Source organism: Haliotis rufescens, unplaced genomic scaffold (assembly GCF_023055435.1).
Source record: "Haliotis rufescens isolate VD_foot unplaced genomic scaffold, xgHalRufe1.0.p SCAF_2, whole genome shotgun sequence".
Classification (NCBI taxonomy): domain Eukaryota; kingdom Metazoa; phylum Mollusca; class Gastropoda; order Lepetellida; family Haliotidae; genus Haliotis; species Haliotis rufescens.
Window position 1 is genome coordinate 76402320 of NW_025963890.1, and position 22044 is coordinate 76424363.

The 22044-nt window shown below is 42.0% G+C and overlaps 1 protein-coding gene across 1 annotated transcript; it reads left to right on the forward strand.

The window, feature by feature from the left end:
* Positions 1-1657: 1657 nt before the first annotated feature.
* Positions 1658-21650, forward strand: LOC124147600 (pyrokinin-1 receptor-like). The gene is made up of 3 exons (XM_046518264.2): positions 1658-1774; positions 17949-18901; positions 20570-21650. Exons 2-3 carry the CDS (start codon positions 18055-18057, stop codon positions 20977-20979), a joined length of 1257 nt encoding a protein of 418 aa, XP_046374220.2. The 5' UTR covers positions 1658-1774; positions 17949-18054; the 3' UTR covers positions 20980-21650.
* Positions 21651-22044: the final 394 nt, after the last annotated feature.

The following is a 22044-nucleotide window of genomic DNA, read 5'->3' on the forward strand; positions in this document are numbered from 1 at the left end:
TGAGTAAGATGTGTATGGAGCTACACTACCTGATATGAACAAACGTTGTCTCCCCATTCCTGATCATGAAAACCTCATACATCCATGCTGTCAGCAGTTGGTAAATTCTATCAGGTTTTGTTTAAAATTGTCAGAGCCTGTTTGATGACACAGTTGAACACCGTTGTCTCGAACCCGGATGTGTCGAATGTCCGGTTGTGTCGAGTCCAGGTTGAGGCGTTTGATCGAAAGCGTGCGCTTAATCTTGACAACGCACTATTCAGTGCTTGTGTATGTGTTTGTTTATACTTTCGACGTACATATATTTATGATTGATAGTGCCAGCGTTTGGTACCGTTAAGAGGAGTTACCGTGAAGACACGTCCCACGACATTCGTCACCACTCGCCCCTTTCCGTGACCGGCATGAAGACTCGACCTTGAAGTACTTTGAGATATTTCTTTACATGGATAGATAGGTATCTAAAAGTATGCCAACGTCATGTTCACAGTTGTTTGCGGGGGAGGGGAGCCAACTTGATAAAAGGACCACGAGAGAAACTCGAGTCACCATTCGGTACATGTCCCGGAATAAGTCGAGTGCCCACGAATGAAGTTGATGTCATATAGTAAAACACCCGGGTAGAATAAGTCTTCAGAAACCCATGCTTGTCTTCCCGTGAGAGTCGGGATAGAATAGGTCTTCAGCAACCCATGCTTGTCTTCCCGTGAGGGTCGGGGTAGAATAGATCTTCAGCAACCAATGCGTTTTTCCTCTTGCACCATAAATCATGATACAGAGTTGCATCCCAAAGCTGTGTGACCATGAGTTCATTAAGAGCTTTGGGGGTCAGCCAAACCTACTGGTTTCATCTGTGGTAAACATCTGCGACCTCCATCACTTTGCACATGCTTCTCACGTGTATCTCAAACCCCATGTTTTTACTGAAATACTGAGCAAAATTTCAAAACGGCGTTAAGCCAAATCACATTTCCATTTCTTAAAACTAGTTTCACAACATTCAAATTATCACGGGTTTTTTGTACACCAGAGATATTTGCCAGGTTATTGCATGGAAGAAGAGTCGAGACAACAGCAGGAGTACTTTCAATGGCAGGCGGTCATCAAGTGCGTTCTCTGTCTGCTCCTTTGGACTAATCAGCGCAGCATCCCTTGATAATGAAGTACAACCACTTTCAAATTCGTTGGGAAAATGGACACATTTTCAAGTATATAAGATACATCTGAGATTAGTGTTCAAAAACATCTTATTCACACTACTTTAAATGAACAAACAAATAAGTATTATGAAAAGGCTGCAAGACAAAAGCCTGTTGGTGTTCATTTATTTAATTGCTTCTCGGCTAACAGCGAAAATACATTGGAGTTATCATTTTCCTTTACAACGCACGACTGTGCCAAAGCGTAAATTTCATTTAGGCCTGGACATTTGTCAACAATATTGGTATATTAGTATTGCTGAGATGTAGTGAAGGCAGCCATTAACATCGCAAGCTCGTTCTTCACTGCTTTTACTGCTCTCACCACCGAGCTGAGATTCTGGTGATCAGATAAGAACACGCCCCCCACTGCTTCATTGATGGTCGAGCAGGTTCTTTGTGGCTCAGAAACAAACATCATATAAGTGCATGTCGGTATGCACCGCCACTTGTTAGCGCTTCGGCTCAGCTGGTTGGCACGTTCGTTTAACTCCGTGTACAGATAGCGCTGATCAATCCGCACTGTCAATGTGACCTGTCATATTTCTCGGACAATAATTCAACGACTGATCAAAGTGAGTATTTTTGCTGAATTATTGTTCAATACATTTTCTTCATCATATGTGCATGCAAAGATATATGTTGAATCGTCTATTTTACGAAGATAATTATCATCTCTAAATAAATTTGTGTTTTTATAATTTGTTTTTGTCGAGTTGACCATTGTTATCTTTATATCCGAATGTGTCTCATCAAATGCATGTTCAGCGTATGCATTACGTCATATAGTTTAATGTGTTGAGTGTGCATGAGTGAATGCACAAACAAATCCCCCGTGAAGATCCGGGTTAGAATAGATCTTCAACAACCCATGCTTGCTGTAAGGGGCGACTCTGATTGGCGTAAGAGGAGACTAACGGAATCGGGTGGTCATGGCATGTCCTCGCATTCCAATTGGGTGGATCGATTCTTATGATGTCAATGACTGGATTGTCTGGTCCAAACTCGATTATTTACAGACCGCTGTCATACAGCTGAACTATTGATGAATTCGGCGTTAAACAACAAACAAACAAACATATACAAATACTAATGGCTACGTAAATAAAAAAACACACAAAATTATGTAAAGATTCATATTAACCAGAGATGATGTTGTGGACGTCTTTCATAACACACCAAACCTACTTCCTTTACATGTACGTCTACTGTACTGTTATTTACGCCAAGGTAAGTACTCCGTCCTTCGCAATACCAGAAAAACTTGCTACGTCCAAGTTTCTGCCAAGATGACAAGATAGACACATTTTTTATGGATAACAATTTCTTTAATACTGTGAAAAGCGACGTTTCGGTATAGATCCTTATACCGTTGTCAAGCAAGACTGAATGGGGGACATAGTGCAGAATATATATAGTAGGTGGGGGATTAACAGTAGAGGATTAACAGTAACAACAATAGTAATAATAATAATAATAATAATAGGGTCATGAAGCCATTCTGCACTATGTCCCCCATTCAGTCTTGCTTGACAACGGTATAAGGATCTATACCGAAACGTCGCTTTTCACAGTATTAAAGAAGTTGTTATCCATAAAAAATGTGTCTATCTTGTCATCCGTCAACTTCTAAGTAATGTCTATCAAACAATTTAAGATGACATTATACATTGTCCGAAACAAAATATTTGAAGTTCAGGGGACAGCGACTGACCACAATTGATAAATGTATGCCCCAGGAGTATTTTCACTCAGTAACCTTTTGGGAAATATGAAATAGACTGTCTGAAGAAAGTGTTGAAAAGATTTGTTTCAACTTGAAAACTAGATGAAAACCATTCAGAAAGATGAAAAAAGTCGGTCTCAGCAAGAGCAGGTCATGTCCGTCGTGACCGGTACAGTCGGGGAATGTATATGAGAAATACCATCTCGGACAACTCCTTGTAGATAACGTGATGTCAAATCATCATATACTGAAACAAATTAGAAAGGTAACGTTATCTTCGTTCCATTTCACAACGTGTTCGTCGGACGTGGTATCACTGCTTGACCTGTGAGCTCCGTAGAGTAGAGTTACAAATATGTTCCTCTGGCGGCTAGCTAGTCGATGGATGCCAAAGAACAGAACTTTTAGACTGAAACATGAACAGAGACGTAAAAGCGTTAAAATCCCAGGGGCATGCTTGTATCTCTGCAAAAAAAGTGACAATTTCGAGAGTGAATGAGTTGGGTTTTACGCCGCACTGAACAGCATTTCAGTTATATCATGGCGCAGGTCAGAGACGTGTTCAACTTTGTTAAAACTGATGAAAATTGGTATGGTGCTGAAAAATCAGGAAACATGATCAATACGAATTCAGGGTTTGAACTAACGAGGGCGGATCCTGGCATGATAAAGGGATGTCACCCCCTATAGCGAATTCCGATACCATGTTTTCACGGAACAAGTGATTAAATGTGTATCTCGTCAGAAACGTTTGTAACTCAAAAAGGAACAGCAAGAATGTTTCATTACAATAAACTGCCGGCCAAAAGAAAGTAAACACCGAGGTTTTATGGAAGCTTAAAATGAAACAAACAAGAAATGGTCTTTCAGTGGTTAGGTATTTGATACGGGTATCATAGGCGATACTACACGCAGCCAATCAATGAGTATCTCACCACAGGTGACGTGCACATGACGTTGCAAAGAACATGGCGGCATTCAGTGTGAATCTTTACGTGTATAGATTCTATTCCCCGGCGGTTTATGTACAACAAGCGTTTCTATGTACTGTGGTGTCGCTTTATATACCTACTAAATATGTATTAAATGATAAAACAATAAACATCTATTACTTCACATATGGGCATCATTGTTATTCACTCTTCAAGAAAAAGAAACGCATAGGTAGATTTTGTACATATCAAAGTCGATATATATTTAATTTAATATCATAGATACAAATATGAAATTAGTGAGCTTGATAGTCACATGTTGTTGTACAAAGGCATTGAAAACTGTTCATTGTCATGTCACATAAGGCCACAAGGTTGGGCTGAACTCAGTATTTCGTGTGACCGCCCCGGGCAGCAATCACGACTCTGCATCTCCTCGGCACTGACTGGATAAGTGTATGAATTCTGTCCTGCGGAATTCTGCGCCATTCTGCTTGTAACGCGTAGGCCAGTTGTGTGAGTGCCTGTGGCGTGTTCTGACGTTGACGTACACGTCGATCGAGTACATCCCAGAGGTGTTCGATTGGGTTGAAATCTGGAGATCTCGATGGCCAGGGCAAAACGTTGATGTTGGCATTATGGAGGTAGTCTACAATGACACGAGCTGTGTTCGGTGTAGCATTGTCCTGTTGAAACGGATCCCTCTGGCGGTCAATGATTGGAAGAAGGTGAGATTGAAGAATTTGATTCATGTAGCAATTTGTTGTCAAATGTCCCAGAAGCTGTAGGATATGCACACACACACACACACGCACGCACGCACACACACACACACACACACACACACACACACACACACACACACACACACACACACACACACACACACACACACACACACACACACACACACACACAATGACACTACCGCCACCGAAATTGTCGAGTTCACGTACACAATGTGGGGCAAAACGGACATTTCGACGACGATAATCACGTTGTCTTCCATCTCGCCGGTGAAGAAGAAATCGTGATTCATCGCTAAACCAAACTCGTCTCCAATTTCTAAAATTCGAAGGCTGTAACGTATGGCACCAACGCAAGCTTTGCTGTCAAAGGATCTGTTGCAACACATGGACCATAACTGGTCTTCTAAGTCGGATTCCACCCTCGTGAAGATAGTTCCTGACAGTCTGGTCCGATATGCTCCTCAAACCAAGGATTCGTCCTGCAGTCTCAGCAGCTGTGGCATTGCGATGACTTTTGAACATCGAATGTAGCGATTCTGTGCAGGGGTAGTAACTCTTGGTCGGCAGGTTCTCGGGTGGTCTGCTGTGGATTTGAACTCTGTATATCGGTCACGAAGGCGGCAAATGGTGCTGTGGTGGACGTTGAAGTGGCGTGCAACAGAAGACTGCGATTCCCCTCTTTGGATACGTTCTATGGCGATGTGCCAATCGTCACCGCTGAGCTGACAATTGAATGACAAATTATTGGCTTATGCTTGCCTTTGTATAGCCACTACCACGATTTACAAATGCTATAACTTGCACGTGCATTCTGCTTTACTGTTTTCCTCCATGACATTTTTTAACAAGTGTGAAAACAATGCCGTTTAAGACATTGCAAATCGACAATGGCTGCGTTTTGACGCACCGTTTGTCGAATATCAGGCCACCAACATTTTCCAATATCAGAAATCCAATTTATATACGACTTTTTTGGTGTAGTCAGATTCAATGAACTACATACTACCTGTGCGTTTCTTGTTTTGAAGAGTATAAAAGTGACACAATATTTGTTTCGTATTTAAAATAATAACGACATTTTAAATTTAAATCTAAACAGACCCAACAGTCTATTGATCAATATGCCGCCGTTTAGCTCAGACAATAGATCAACTGTCCCCAAATATCTGCTAGATCTGTTTAAAACCAACTTATATATTCAATTTTCATTTCATTGCATGAAGTTACAACTGACTACTTTGTTTCTCCAGCTGCCGTTCACAACTATTTGACTGGGAACGCTGAGTTCTGTTTGTGATTTCAACGACGTCTCTCCTCACTGGCAAGTTTCAAAGGGATCTCTAGAGTGCATGTTTAAGTAAACACATTAATGTATTTTCCCATTGCCACCGGTACATATGGGAGCGTGGAAGGGGCACGCTAAAAGTAAGGATATAATAGCTACCAGATAATAATCATATTAAGGCAAAACGATATCATATCTGCACGTCGCGGCTTAACAGCCGGGAGCCACGACTAATAACAAGCCACAAGCTAATAAATGGATAGAGCGACTTCATAAACGGACGCCACAACTTAAAAAAATGGACGCCCCCTATCAAACGTAGACCACGAAATGATAATCTTTAGCATCACTTTCTCAAACGATGACCACGAAATGATACGCCTTGTCATCCCTCTATCACACCAAGACCACGAGATGATAAGCCCTGCCATCCCTCTATCACACCAAGACCACGAAATGATACGCCTTGTCATCCCTCTATCAAACCAAGACCATGAGATGATAAGCCCTGTCATCCCTCTATCACACCAAGACCACGAAATGATACGCCTTGTCATCCCTCTATCAAACCAAGACCATGAGATGATAAGCCCTGTCATCCCTCTATCACACCAAGACCACGAAATGATACGCCTTGTCATCCCTCTATCAAACCAAGACCACGAAATGATAAGCCTTGTCATCCCTCTATCACACCAAGGCCACGAAATGATAATCTCTGGGCATCCCTCTATCAAGCCATGGCCACGAAATGATGAAGTCTTGGCTTCCCTCTATCAAACTATGACCGCGAAATGATAATCTTTGGCATCCCTCTTTCAAACCAAGACCGCAAAATATTTAGCCTTAGCATGCCTCTATCAAACCATGGCCACGAATTGATAATCTCTGGGCATCCCTCTATCAAACCATGGCCACGAAATGATAATCTCTGGGCATCCCTCTATCAAACCATGGCCACGAAATGATAATCTTTGGCATCACTCTTTCAAAACATGACTACGAAATGATAAGCCTTGGCATCCCTCTATCAAACGATGACTACGACATGGTTTGGCATCCCCACTTAATATTTAGTCTTGGCATCCCTCTATCAAACCATGGCCACGAAATGATGAAGTCTTGGCTTCCCTCTATCAAACTATGACCGCGAAATGATAATCTTTGGCATCCCTCTTTCAAACCAAGACCGCAAAGTATTTAGCCTTAGCATGCCTCTATCAAACCATGGCCACGAAATGATAATCTCTGGGCATCCCTCTATCAAACCATGGCCACGAAATGATGAAGTCTTGGCTTCCCTCTATCAAACTATGACCGCGAAATGATAATCTTTGGCATCCCTCTTTCAAACCAAGACCGCAAAATATTTAGCCTTAGCATGCCTCTATCAAACCATGGCCACGAAATGATAATCTTTGGCATCACTCTTTCAAAACATGACTACGAAAAGATAAGCCTTGGCATCCCTCTATCAAACCAGGATCGCAAAATATTTAGTCTTTGCATCCCTCTATCAAACCAAGACCGCAAAACATTTAGTCTTGGCATCCCTCTATTAAACCATGGCCACGATAAAATAGGCTTGGCATCACTCTTTCAAACCAAGACCGCAAAATATTTAGTCTTGGCATCCCTCTTTCAAACCATGGTCACGAAATGAAAAGACTTGGTATCACTTTCAAAACATGGTGCCAAAATGATAAAGTCTTGGCATCTGTCTATCAAACCATGGCCACGAAATGATAATATTTGGCATCACTGTTTTCCTTCTATCAAAACATGACTACGAGGTTGTAAGACGTGGTTCCAGATAATACATGAAGCAGAATTACGTTTTCTTTATGTCCCCTCCACTGTTCCATAGTTATCAACATACTAAGGGGTCGGGTTTTCTACGCGATCTCATCAATCCTACGTACATGTTTGGCATAGTTGGGGATAGTGACGAAACTGAAGCAATCACCTGTCCGGTGTGTCATACATGTCTATCATTATCTCATAATTCAAATAAACATCAAAGTTCTTCCAATTTCTGTAAACGCTCACGCAGATATTTTAAGTGGTTTTTTTTCTCGGGTTAAAAAGTTATCGTGATTAAAGATGGATGAGTCGTTCACTGGTGTACCACACAAGGCTGTTTCCAGAATGGACATGCATAAAGTAGAATATGTATCCCTCTAAGTATGTAATAGCGGATGTGCAAACAACATGTAAAAACGGCTGATAATGAAATGTAACATATATACTTGGATCTGTGATCATCTTTAATGACAGACGCGATAGGGCGGAATGGAAACAAGCGACTGTAACTCATAACACACTATTGTGTTTGTATGGTTCAAGACATTTTCCTACAAGTGAGACATGGCGGAGGAGCTTCATCGTTAATAAAAGCAACAAAACCATTTTCCATATTCATAAGAAAGCTCTGCAAAAAGACGATTCGATTTACGATTCCTGCTACATCATGCGCATGTGGTTTTGAATCACTGTCAAATAGTGAAGATACTAGGTGTTCGCGAAAAGGTGAGCGTACCCTGCACCGCCGGTGGCACCCATCACAAACACATGCAAAGGCACGTCAATAGTTCCCCTGAATAAGCATGGGAACATATGGTACAAGTCAAAATAGGGAATTGCATCGGACATCATGTTTGTCAGTGATGCGTTCTCAAAATGTCTGCCATAATTGTTTTTGAAAGCTTTACTGAGGCTTTGAATGTTATAATCTTGATCAAACAACTTCTCGGTTGTATTAGGCTCTTTGAAATCTTGGTAGAGATAGTCTGCTCGATTTTACCTCATACGTTATGTAGTCTAGACACCAAAGGCTGAGCTGCTGGACTTTTGGTCAACATTAAGGGAAAGTGGACTAAATCGTTTGTTATTCACGTCAGCGACCGGCTTTCATTCCTGACAAGGGCACAAAGTGTAAACTAAATTTCTTGTGCCCTTGGTCTGATATTTTTAGGAGTATTGTTTAAAACGCCGTAAAAGCATCTACACTGACTCACTGACTAACACTTACGTGTGTGAATGAGGATGATTTCTACGCCATTACATCAGCCATATATAAATCTCCTCTTTGGCCCTGAGGCAGGTTCAAATGGTACAGTAATATGAGCAACATTCTTGATATATTCTAACAATGATTCATAGGAGTATTGCTCAAAAGTTGTTTGATCAGGGTCAAAACTTTCAAAGAGTTTTATGGTAGACATGTGGAGGACATTTGCAACTTTGACGCATCAGTGACATAAATAATGCAATTCTCTATTTCACGTGCTTTTGTACATGAATAAACATAAACTAACTCAAATGAGGCTGATTTTGTCTTCAATGGTGGGTCGGACGCCACATTGGTGATTCAGTCGTGTTGAAAATATGACAAGGATGCTTTGTTCAATGTTTCTTTGAACTTACTTGAAATACGTTTTCAAAAAGGGGTTGATGTGTACGAACTTCCTCCAGGGTAAAGTACGCGGGGCAGATGTCGCAGATAAAATACAAGTTATGGGGATTGATTGAGACTTCTTGTGTATTCAAAGAGACTGGTTTTGTGTTAGTTTTTTTCTATTGATACATTGCGTCGGCCTCTTTAAACTAATCCCCATGTCAAAGAAGAGCTTCACATTAACAAATGACAGATGTGTACCAATCGTAGCAATAATTAGAAGGTTTCAAAGAAACGTAAAGTAGTCGTTTCGCACGGCGGCAGAAACAAGGATTGTTTTATCTGATTGTGATATATGCTGGTGAAAGTTGAGCTTGCTTTAGATTACGGAAACTGACAGCCAGTTAGTGGAAGTAGCGACCAACCATGTATAAGGTCAAACGGACGAAGTGAACAAAATGTTTGGTGTTTCTTCAGGTGAACACTTGACTTGCCTTTGTTGTGTTTGTGCCATCCAGTGGGCAGGGAACGCTCACCTTTTCGCAAACACCTGGTATCATCACTGGGTTTTTTATCATTGTTATTTACAGATTAAAATTTAAAAAAACAGCAAAGGGTTTGGGTGATCCTGGCACAGTCAGGTTGGTTAGGCTCATCATCAGCTCAGGGTCCTTGCCCCCTCTACACGCAGCCCAGACAGCGAATGGGACTTCTCCCAGGAAGTGTCAAACTCACCTAGAACTTTTCGGAGAATGTGAAGACTCCCCAACACTGCAGCCTTCTGCATTACCCAGATTGTCAGAAGAGCTGTATTCCTGGTAGCAAACCCGGGTACTCTCCCAATGTCAGTCAACAGATTGGGAGGTACCAAACCTAAGGCACCGAGAACAATGGGGAGTCAGACATCTTGGTACTTGAGATGCAAGCGTGACATTTCGAAAGCGAGGTCTGCATATTTGCCATGTTTTTCCTGAATCCTGTCAATCACATTAGTGTAAAAGGGGACAGAAAATTCAATAATATAAATGATTTCTATTTTTATGTTTATTATCATATGTAACTTTCTGTACCTATAAGTCACTGTGGACATTAACCTTGTGTACCTATTAGTCACTGTCATTAGACGATCTAACCATCATAACATAATCATTTCCCGGTTGTAACACTAATATCGCTTTGTGCAACGAAGCAATCGGCTTGTCTGATTAGCTGGTTGTCTACTGTAGGCACCCATCCCAGCAATACTCCGTAATTAAAGTCTCATAACCAACGTCTGGGCCCACACCACTATTTCAAGCCCTGGTCTAGACATCTTAATTTGTGTCAGTTCTTATAGCACTGGTAAGCTAACGACTTACTCTCACAGCAATATACTGACATACGTAAGGGGTAACACTGCAATAGCAAATCAAACTCGCGTATTCTGCCATTAGAATCTGATGGGTGCATTAGAATCTGACGTGTGTCATTAGAATCTGACGGATGCCATTAGAATCTGACGGGTGCCATTAGAGTCTGACGGGTGCCATTAGAATCTGACGGGTGCCATTAGAATCTGACGGGTGCATTAGAATCTGACGGGTGCCATTAGAATCTGACGGGTGCCATTAGAATCTGATGGGTGTCATTAGAATCTGACGGGTGCCATTAGAATCTGACGGGTGCCATTAGAATCTGACGGATGCCATTAGAATCTGACGGGTGCATTAGAATCTGACGGGTGTCATTAGAATATGATGGGTGCCATTAGAATATGACGGGTGCCATTAGAATCTGACGGGTGTCATTAGAATATGATGGGTGCCATTAGAATATGACGGGTGCCATTAGAATTTGACGGATGCCATTAGAATCTGACGGGTGCCATTAGAATATGACGGGTGCCATTAGAATCTGACGGGTGCCATTAGAATCTGACGGGTGCATTAGAATCTGACGGGTGTCATTAGAATCTGACGGGTGCCATTAGAATCTGACGGGTGCCATTAGAATCTGACGGGTGCATTAGAATATGACGGGTGTCATTAGAATATGATGGGTGCCATTAGAATATGACGGGTGCCATTAGAATATGACGGGTGCCATAGAATCTGACGGGTGTCATTAGAATCTGACGGGTGCCATTAGAATCTGACGGGTGCCATTAGAATCTGACGGGTGTCATTAGAATCTGATGGGTGCATTAGAATCTGACGGGTGCCATTAGAATCTGACGGGTGCCATTAGAATATGACGGGTGCCATTAGAATATGACGGGTGCATTAGAATCTGACGGGTGTCATTAGAATCTGACGGGTGTCATTAGAATCTGACAGGTGCCATTAGAATCTGACGGGTGCCATTAGAATCTGACGGGTGTATTAGAATCTGACGGGTGCCATTAGAATCTGACGGGTGTATTAGAATCTGACGGGTGCCATTAGAATCTGACGGGTGCATTAGAATCTGACGGGTGCATTAGAATATGACGGGTGCATTAGAATCTGACGGGTGCATTAGAATATGACGGATGCCATTAGATTTTGACGGGTGTCATTAGAATCTGACGGGTGTCATTAGAATCTGACGGGTGTATTAGAATCTGACGGGTGTATTAGAATCTGACGGGTGCCATTAAAATCTGACGGGTGCATTAGAATCTGACGGGTGCATTAGAATCTGACGGGTGTATTAGAATCTGACGGGTGCCATTAGAATCTGACGGGTGCATTAGAATCTGACGGGTGCATTAGAATATGACGGGTGCATTAGAATCTGACGGGTGTATTAGAATATGACGGGTGCATTAGAATCTGACGGGTGCATTAGAATATGATGGGTGCCACCAAAGGGTCAGGAACATCTGGTATCATCACGTTTTGATAGTGATTCATGAATACATGAGTATGGCATAGAGAATCGATCGCACTATTGATTGCTTTTGACTTTGGAAAGGATTTTGCTATTTATATTTGCAAACAGTATCTCATTTTCATTCCGGCAGATCAGCTTGTCTCTCAAAAGCTGTGCATTATGAAACATGCTCATGATATCGTCGGAATCGTACAATCGACTCTTGTCACGTTTGTGGTATATATGGAAGTGTTTTGTCGCTTTTATTTTCTAGAAATGTCCTGAAAACGACATTTACGTCATGCTGAGATCAACTAGCCCGTATTTGATGTTGACAAGCAGATCATAATCTCATAACTCAAATCCAGCGTATCCTGGCAGCTATTGTCCTCATCATTTAAATATTTTGCATGTGTGCTGCATGTGTGCTTCATAAAAATGAAAAGAAGCCTTTCCGCCGATAAGACATATTACTTACAGTAATGACAACAATTCCAAAGTGTGTTTTTCAAGAAATATCCATCTAGGTGGCAATAAACATTCCTCCGCGTTTTGATCACGTGATTACTAGTTGGGTGAGAAGTGGAAGTCAGGTGACTATATTTGGCTATATTTAGAATATTTCGTGATTCTTTTCAAGTGGCGAGGACTAAAAGTTTGGTTTTAAACACACTCGGCCTTGAACCTGCATTGCTGTGTCGTATAGTAAACCACAACGGCATTCATAGTGCACCGTAACAGAGATGATGGCTCTTGGGCATTCAACGTCACCACTATGCCCTTGCAGATAGAGTTCGTCGAAGTGATAAATGTCTGCAATCTGCCTAACGTGGGGCTATCTTCCAACATTAAGGTGACAGCCGTGATATACCGGTAACTGAAATACTCATTCACTCACCCCATCACATGAGGCCATTAACTGTGTCAGTGTGTACAATCCTTACATAAATCTTTCTATATATTTGGATATTTTTCTGTAATCAGCAGATAGTCCCTCTTGCTTCTTAGTTTTGTTTCAAATATCTGTTAAACTTTGGATCACGACTGTGAAATAATCATGATCCTGAACATTGTTGGCAATGAAAATGCAGTCATTACGTTATATATGGGAATCTGCTGCAGTCTGTTTACATCAACAGAACTGCATGGTTACTTGTGACTGCGCCGATAACCGCAGAACCGATAACGGACCATACGTTTGCATCCAAAACAGATCTCAGAGATGAAGGAGGTATTTAGTTGCACAACATAATAATGAATGTATGTTCGCAATCTTATTAGAATTACTTTTACTACGACTTTATACCTCTCCACGTCAAGATCTTAAAAACCCTCTATAGAAGATTGTATGAGGTTAAACATTCTAATCAGTCAATCAGCGTGGAGCCTATAAAAATTACAGTTTAGGGGGAGCGAAATATTTGAAGCAGATTTCTGTATTTCGAAAATAGCGTAATGAGCAGCTCCATGTGGAGAAAATAATGACCACGCTATTGTGAATATTTTAAACCATGTCATGCCAGGGCGCTATTGCATCTACACCCGATCGTGTCTATAATGGGGAACGATTTATCTTTTTGTGGGTAATCCTTTGTTCGGAGCTAAAAGGGTTTTAGATGGTTCGGAAATTAAGCCGAATCGCTTTAGAAAGCGGACATATGATTGTCCACAAAGGAACATGCATCCTCCACTTTGATTGATTGGTCAATGTTCGTTCAGCGTTCACTTGATACCACCTCATTTGGAGGTTTGACAGATATTTACGTGGAGAGTGAAATCAGAGTAGATGTCTGTTTAACTAAAACCATCGTTCTGCTTATTTAATCATGAAAGACCCGTGTAAACTGCCGGGAAGGAGAAAATATACACCCATGCTTGATGGTGGCTAAAATTAAAACAAACATGAAATAGTTATTGGGTAGTGATGTATTTGGTACGAGTATCATAGTTGTGGTCTGGACCTGAAGTTTGCAATGTTTCGCGATTGTGTTCAGACGAGTAACGTTTGTAATTGTTTTTGTCAAATCCAGTTTTCAAGTCTATACTTTCTTCTGCCCGTCAGTGTAATATGTCGGTATAATATAAGCAAAGCATTCCAACAAACATCAACTCTTCGGCTGTTGCATGGTCCTCCCCCTACACATGGCGACTCTCCTCGATATTCAATATATCAATATTCCAGTGATGACGCTGCTTTGAACACTGTGACCCTTTGTTCAGGTAAACACATGACTTGCTTTTGCATGTGTTTGTGACGGGTGCCAGCGGTGGGGCAGGATACGCTCACCTTTTCGCGAACACCAGACATCATCACCCTTTTATAGTGATTAATAAACACATGCTTATGATGTGGTCGGAATCGTATAATTGACATATATTCTTTTAGCAGATATTTCTTAGGATTATGGAAATGTTTTTGTTGCTTTTATTTACTTTTTGTTTTGAAATGAACTTTGGTTTTGACTAAGCATTCTCACCATTCCTGGTTTTGGAACAACAGTTCGTGTGTGCATGATCTGTGTAGTCTATGTCCACTGTTACCTGTTTACCGGTGTACGTTCATAACGTGATTGCTATGGAGACGAGATGTAGTGGTCAGTGGTATCTCCTGCTGACAGCAACAGTAACAGCAACAGCAACAGCTACATGGTATGTCGGTGCTGGGGATAGGGGGGAGGGGCGGGGTGCCTGCATGAATGCGGTGTGTAGCTAATGAGGCACGCGGTGGGTGTTGAGAGGGGGAGACTGTTCTTCATACCTGAAGCGTCCGGAATGTATGTGGACGTACAACTTACATATAATGAGCTTTCATCACTGTTTTGGAATGAAGTACTTGTTATTGCTCGTTAATGGAACCTGTCACCGTGAGAGGATGTGGAGTGTTCAGCTCACAGAAGTGTTTGAAATATCGGCCATTCATTTTCCTATCACCAATGGTATTTTAAGTGAATGAGTGGTGTTTTACGCCACTCCACCACTAGACTACCCTACTGCACCGTCATATTTTAAATCCAGCGTTATATTCAAAATAATTTACAAAATCATTTTCTCCAAGTAATGATGTAAATGTTCACAATCACATCTAGTGTGTTTGCGGTAATTGGATTGAACAAAAGTTTATCGGAAATCCAACTAGTCAAGCGGACCAATCATGTTACGCTATGTATTTGTAGAAAATAATAAACATAAAATACTAACTATAAGCACAAAAATCTCTGCTTAAAAGAGATAATACGTTAAAGGGTATCGGGAAGTCAGGTTCGGCTATTTAGCTATTTGCATGTGATGATGGATGATACGTTAAAGGGTATCGGGTGGTCAGTTTCGGTTATTTAGCTATTTGCATGTGATCATGGATGATACGTTAAAGGGTATCGGTTGGTCAGTTTCGGTTATTTAGCTATTTGCATGTGATAATGGATGATACGTTAAAGGGTATCGGTTGGTCAGTTTCGGTTATTTAGCTATTTGCATGTGATAATGGATGATACGTTAAAGGGTATCGGGTGGTCAGTTTCGGTTATTTAGCTATTTGCATGTGATGATGGATGATACGTTAAAGGGTATCGGGTGGTCAGTTTCGGTTATTTAGCTATTTGCATGTGATAATGGATGATACGTTAAAGGGTATCGGTTGGTCAGTTTCGGTTATTTAGCTATTTGCATTTGATGATGGATAATACGTTAAAGGGTATCGGTTGGTCAGTTTCGGTTATTTAGCTATTTGCATGTGATCATGGATGATACGTTAAAGGGTATTGGGTGGTCAGTTTCGGTTATTTAGCTATTTGCATGTGATCGTGGATGATACGTTAAAGGGTATCGGGTGGTCAGTTTCGGTTAATTAGCTTTTTGCATGTGATCGTGGATGATACGTTAAAGGGTATCGGGTGGTCAGGTTCGGTTATTTAGCTATTTGCATGTGATCGTGGATGATACGTTAAAGGGTATCAGGTGGTCAGCTTCCGTGACTTAACTATATGCGTTTCATCGTTAATGGTCCAGACTTGATACTGACAGGATATCGCGATAAAACTGCTATATTGGTGCCTGCGGTGATAAATAACATTCACGCACTTATTATAATCGTTGCCTTATATTCGTTGGGAACGAAACGTATCGTCAAAAATCTGTTGCGTTATGAATGCAATTATAATGAATGGATATGGGTAGCGTTTACACATACACATCGCCGTTGCAGAACTGGAAGTAGTCAGCGAGGGCACTTAACAGGACTCATCAAAAACATTTAAGCCACAAAACCATTTCCATTGTCATAAGAAATCTCTTCTGAAGGCAGAGTCCTTTGTTCGAGTCTCACTACATCACAAGCATGTGCTAATGAATCACTATCAAAGAGTGAGGATGTCAGGTGTTCGCCAAACGGTTAGCGCATCCTGCCCCACCGGTGTCACTCGTCCCAAACACAACACAGGCAAGTCAAGTGTTCACCTGAAGAAACAACGGAAACAGTTTCTCCGTTTGACCTCATACATAGCTGGGTCGCTACGTCCACCAACTGGCTGTCAGTTTCCGTAATGTAAAGTAAGCTCATATTTCTCAAACGTATATCACCGTCAGATAACACAACCTGTCTTGTACCTCCGCGCGAGGCGACGACGTTTCTCTGAAATAGTATTCATTTTTGCTACGATAGGGTTATTCATACGAAATGGAGACTAGTTTAAAGAGGCCGGCGAAACGTAGCCGAAGAAACCACAAAACTACACTCCTTGAATATACAAGATGTCTTAATCAATCACCATAACTTCTATTTTATCTGCGACATCTGCCCCACGTAAACTACCCTGGTTTAAGTTCGTACAAATAAATCCCTATTAAAACCATATTTACAGTAAATTCAAACTGTGAGAAAGCATCCTTTTCAATTTTTCAACACGAAATGACATAGTCGATATGGCGTCCAAAACAGCAATGATGATAAAAATTCGTCTCATTAGGGTTACATTATTATTTAATTAATGTGAAAAATCCCATTAGAAATTATCAAGCTGGTATGAAGTTGTCGTTTGACCATTTTAACATGGCAGTTTATTTGGGTTACGGACCTGAGGACCATCTGCAATCATTATTTCCATAATTCTCAAAAGAGTTAAAAATGACATACCACACGCGAACAGCTGATCAGAAGAAAACGATAATTGTTTACAGCATATAGAGTCTTTAGAATGAACATGAGGGGCAAAGCACACCATATTTCTAGTAAATACGACGGCAATGCTCGGCTAAGAGCTATAACTCTGAAGCATGGGGCATATTCACAAGTGTTGTAATTATCTTCTCCTCAGCAAAGGGGAATGCACAACCACTGCGAGTGCTCGATGCAAAGACATGTAACAGTGCTGCCGTGAATAGACAGTTTAATGAAGGCAGGCTACGTCAAAAGACGTTCTAAGTAGGTAGTTTCAATGGTTCACGTGACTGACAATGTGCAAACAGGATGTAGCTTGGAGGTCGGGATCAGGGCTGATTGACGTTTAAGAATCTGAAAGACATCACGTATGTTATGCGTATCCTGAGAGAAAACAGCACTGTTGTTGATAGAAAATGTTATGTGATTCTTTTCAGAACAGATTTGACATTAGAGTATGAATGAACTTAGATTTGTTAAATCTGTGTTTACATGTAGCATGTTTCGTTCTGCTAACTGCTAACTGTTACTATGTGATGAAGACAGACATTAATCATCTGATGCAGAAGCAGGCTGGGAAGGTAGCAAGTATTCATCTGTTATCTTATTTTTAATTTTGAAATTTTTATCTTTTAATTTGATTTATTTTATATTTATATTCTGAATTCCATTTCAGCATTAACCCATGTGGAGATGTGGAGAAGGGGAGATAACCTATGATCTAAGAAAGCAAGGTGTTCTCACGTTCTGATATCTACTGTGCGGGACGACCACTACCAAAAATGTTAGTAGAAGCCTTCAATACAACAGATGGCAAAAATGTGACCTTAACCTCATCAGATTTCAAGAACGTAACAATGGCCTCGGTTGACCTTGACCTTCTGATCGGCCCCAAGCGGCGCGCTCTGAGCACTGTGATCCCCATGACTGTGGTGTACTCCCTCATCTTTGTCACGGGTATTGGGGGTAACGTGTGCACGTGCATTGTCATCGCACGCAACAAGTACATGCACACAGCCACGAACTATTATCTGTTCAACCTCGCTGTATCTGACCTGTTGCTGTTGGTCCTGGGATTGCCCCAGGAAACATATTCCTTCTGGTCGGAATACCCCTACATATTCGGGGAGACTTTCTGCAGGTTTCGTTTCTTTGCCGCGGAGGCGTCCACCTATGCGTCCATTCTGACGATCACGGCCTTCACCGTGGAGCGATACGTGGCTATATGTCATCCGATGTGGATGCCCAGCAACTCCAACCTCCCCCGCGCTGTACGCGTGATATCAGCAATATGGGTCGTATCGGCTGTATGTTCCATACCAATAGCCTTGCAGTTCGGGATCATATACAGGTATCAGAAGGGGTCCACGCTACGGATAGAGGAGTCTGCCCAGTGCAACACCATGGACGAAGAAGAGGCGAGAATCTACTTCCAATTGTCCACGTTTCTCTTCTTTGTGTTCCCAATGACGGTATTGTCCATCTTGTACTTCCTAATCGCCATTGCTATCCGGAGGTCCGGACTTAACAGGAGTGGGTCGGATTCCTCCACGGAAAGTCAGCCTTCTGGAGCTGAGATCCGGATACAGCAGCAGAGCCGGGCCAGACAGTCTGTTCTCAAGATGCTCGGTAAGCCACATAATCGAGTCTGTAAGTCAAAGATTTTATTGACCTTATGGGATAAATTGGATATTCGAAGGCACCCCATTTCCTGGTTATACGCCTTTGTGTTTTTGTTTGTTGTTAATGCCGCATTCAGCAATATTCCAGCTATATGTCGACGGTCTGTAAACAATCGAGTCTGGACCAGATAATCCAGTGATTCATGTCATGAGCATCGCTCCACGCAATTGAGATACAATGACATGCATCAACCATGTCAGCGAGCTTCATCACCCTATCCGGTTAGTCGCCTCTTACGACAAGCATAGTCGCCTTTTAGGGCATGGATTGCTGAAGACCTATTCTACCCCGTCATCATATTCCAATTGCGTAGATCAATTCTCATGATGTCACTCACTTGATTGTCTTCTCCAGACACGATTAGTTACAGATCGCCGTCACATAGCTGGAATATTGCTGAGCGCGGCGTAAAACAACAAACAAACAAAACATATTTTCCCAGCTTTTTCAGAATGTTACAAGTTAGTTTTTCAAGAGAAGCAGACTCATGTATATTGGAATTAGTTTTCTATATTTAAAGGATGGTTTGTTCGCTAGAGAGATCAATCAACTTTCTGCATGATGTTGGAACGAGTGTCCGGTGACCATAGAAAAACAAATGCAGCCTTAATATGTGAGTGAGTGAGTATGTGTTTACGCCGCTTTTAGCAATATTCCAGCAATATCACGGCGGGAGACACCACACGTTGTACCCATGTTGGGAATCGAACCCGGGTCTTCGGCGTGACGAGCGAACGCTTTACCCACTAGGCTACCCGACCACCCCGCCTTAATAAGTACCAGTGATACAGTATAAGGTAGGAGGGTAGGGTAGCCTAGTGGCTTAAATGCTCACTAGACACACCAATCGCAACGGTTCGATTCCCGATCGGATACAATCACAAGCAAGTTCTTTTCACCAGCCGTGATATTGCTGGAATATTGCATAAAGTGGGGTAAGACCTCACTCAATCTCTCAGTCTAAAAGACATTAACGGATGAAACTTGTTAGCTGTGTCTGAGTGGGGTATTCATGTTAAACTGCGGCAGTGGTGCTTGCGCTATAAATCGGTAATCAGTCCGGACTAGTACAAGCAAACACACACACACACACGTCGCTACATAAGTGCAATAATCTTGGACGCGACGTTAAACACCACCTCACCTTACTTCACTCAATGGCTCAGTCTAAAAGACATTAACGGATGAAACTTGTCAGCTGTGTCTGAGTAGAGTATTCATGTTAAACTGCGGCAGTGGTGCTTGCGCTATAAATCGGTAATCAGTCCGGACTAGTACAAGCAAACACACACACACACACGTCGCTACATAAGTACAATAATCTTGGACGCGACGTTAAACACCACCTCACCTCACCTCACCACACCTCACCTCACCGCACCTCACCTTACCTCACCGTACACTGAAGCCTCTTAGGATGAGAATGGAACGTCAACTGACATTTTAGTCGTTTCAGTGACACGTCGGTTGTATCTCGTCGACTGGCTTGATATGAAACACCATCTCGTAAACATCAACATTCGTCCGGGCCAGTACAATCAGCCACATACACTATACAAGTACAATAACCTTAAACGCGACGTATACGTGTACCTATGCTATTCCTTGTTCCAGTGACAGTCGTCGTGGCTTTCTTCGTGTGCTGGGCGCCGTTCCACTCCCAGCGACTCCTCGTCATGTATGTGGAACGCTGGACACACCAACTGCTGCTCGTGCACGAGCGTCTGTACCACGTCTCCGGCGTCTTTTACTACATCAGCTCCACCATCAACCCCATCCTGTACAGCATCATGTCCCTCAAGTTCAGACAGGCGTTCCGATCCACGCTACTCTGCCCGTGCTGCCGGAGCCCCCGCATCAGGAACCGGAACAGCTACACCTACAAGTTCGTTCATAAAAATAGCGGCACGGACACAATATGTACGGCGGTCGATAGTGGGTCGCCTACTCGCTGCTGTGGTTCGAGTGGCTCGTCCCAGAACGCAACATGTCCTATGGCAATGTGGACTAAACCAGACATCTAAGTACAGATGTACCTAACGTGCCCTTACCTAAATTATCAGAATATTACAGAATATCACAGAACGTCATAGTATATCACTGAACGTCATAGTATATCACTGAACGTCGGAGATGAACAATGTGCTACCGCAATGTGGACTAAATTGCCGATACGTCCAATATGCCTCTACCTAGATTATCAACGGGTGACGTTAAAAAAGCGACAGGACGTCACAGAATGACACGGAACGTCACAGAATTAAGAAACTCCTGTTGCTGTGTGGACTCGATTGCTGGGGCTTCCAGTACGCCTCTACCAATATTACCAACGGGAGACGTCTGGACTCACAACTCTTGTTCGGTGGTCGTTAGTTCTAACCAGATTCGATTATGAACCTTGGTTTGTCAACGTTGGTATTCAGGGGTAAATATCAACGACCTGTGACGCTTTGTACTTTCTACATTAAGATATGTCGGGAAATAGTTTTGAAAAACGTCCCTCACTCATTCACCGGTGCCTCCTTGCAAGATCTTTTACCCAAAGTCAGCGAAAGAAGAAGAGTGCCTTATGGTATTAGCAGACATTTTTTAGCAAACTATCAGAATGTTCGTTTTCCTTGTCATCGCGAGTCATCTTGGTTTCTGTACAGTACTACAGTCCGTTTGGCTCCGAATGAGAACGATTGTTACAAAATAACTCAAAATCGAGAATAGTCTATTAAATGTCAGTACGGTACACGGCAATGAATACCCTGTACCCAACAATATCTGCTGTTTGTTATATTTATTCCCGTCACTGGAAAAAAAGTTGTTTAAGAAACTATCCTGTTGTTATGTGTACAAGTTGACATCTTGGACAGAGGGGGGCACAACGGTAGGAGGAACAGCGCAAACACGTACTGCACGTGCTACACACGGTACACTGTATGGCAGCATGAGAAGGATCGTTTGAGTCGTAGGAATTGTCTGATTTTCTATTTTATTTTATTCCCATCACTGGAAAAAGTTGTTTAAGAAACTATCATATTGTTATAAGTTGACGCCTTGAACGAATGGGGTCACAACGGTAAGATGAACAGCGCAAACAC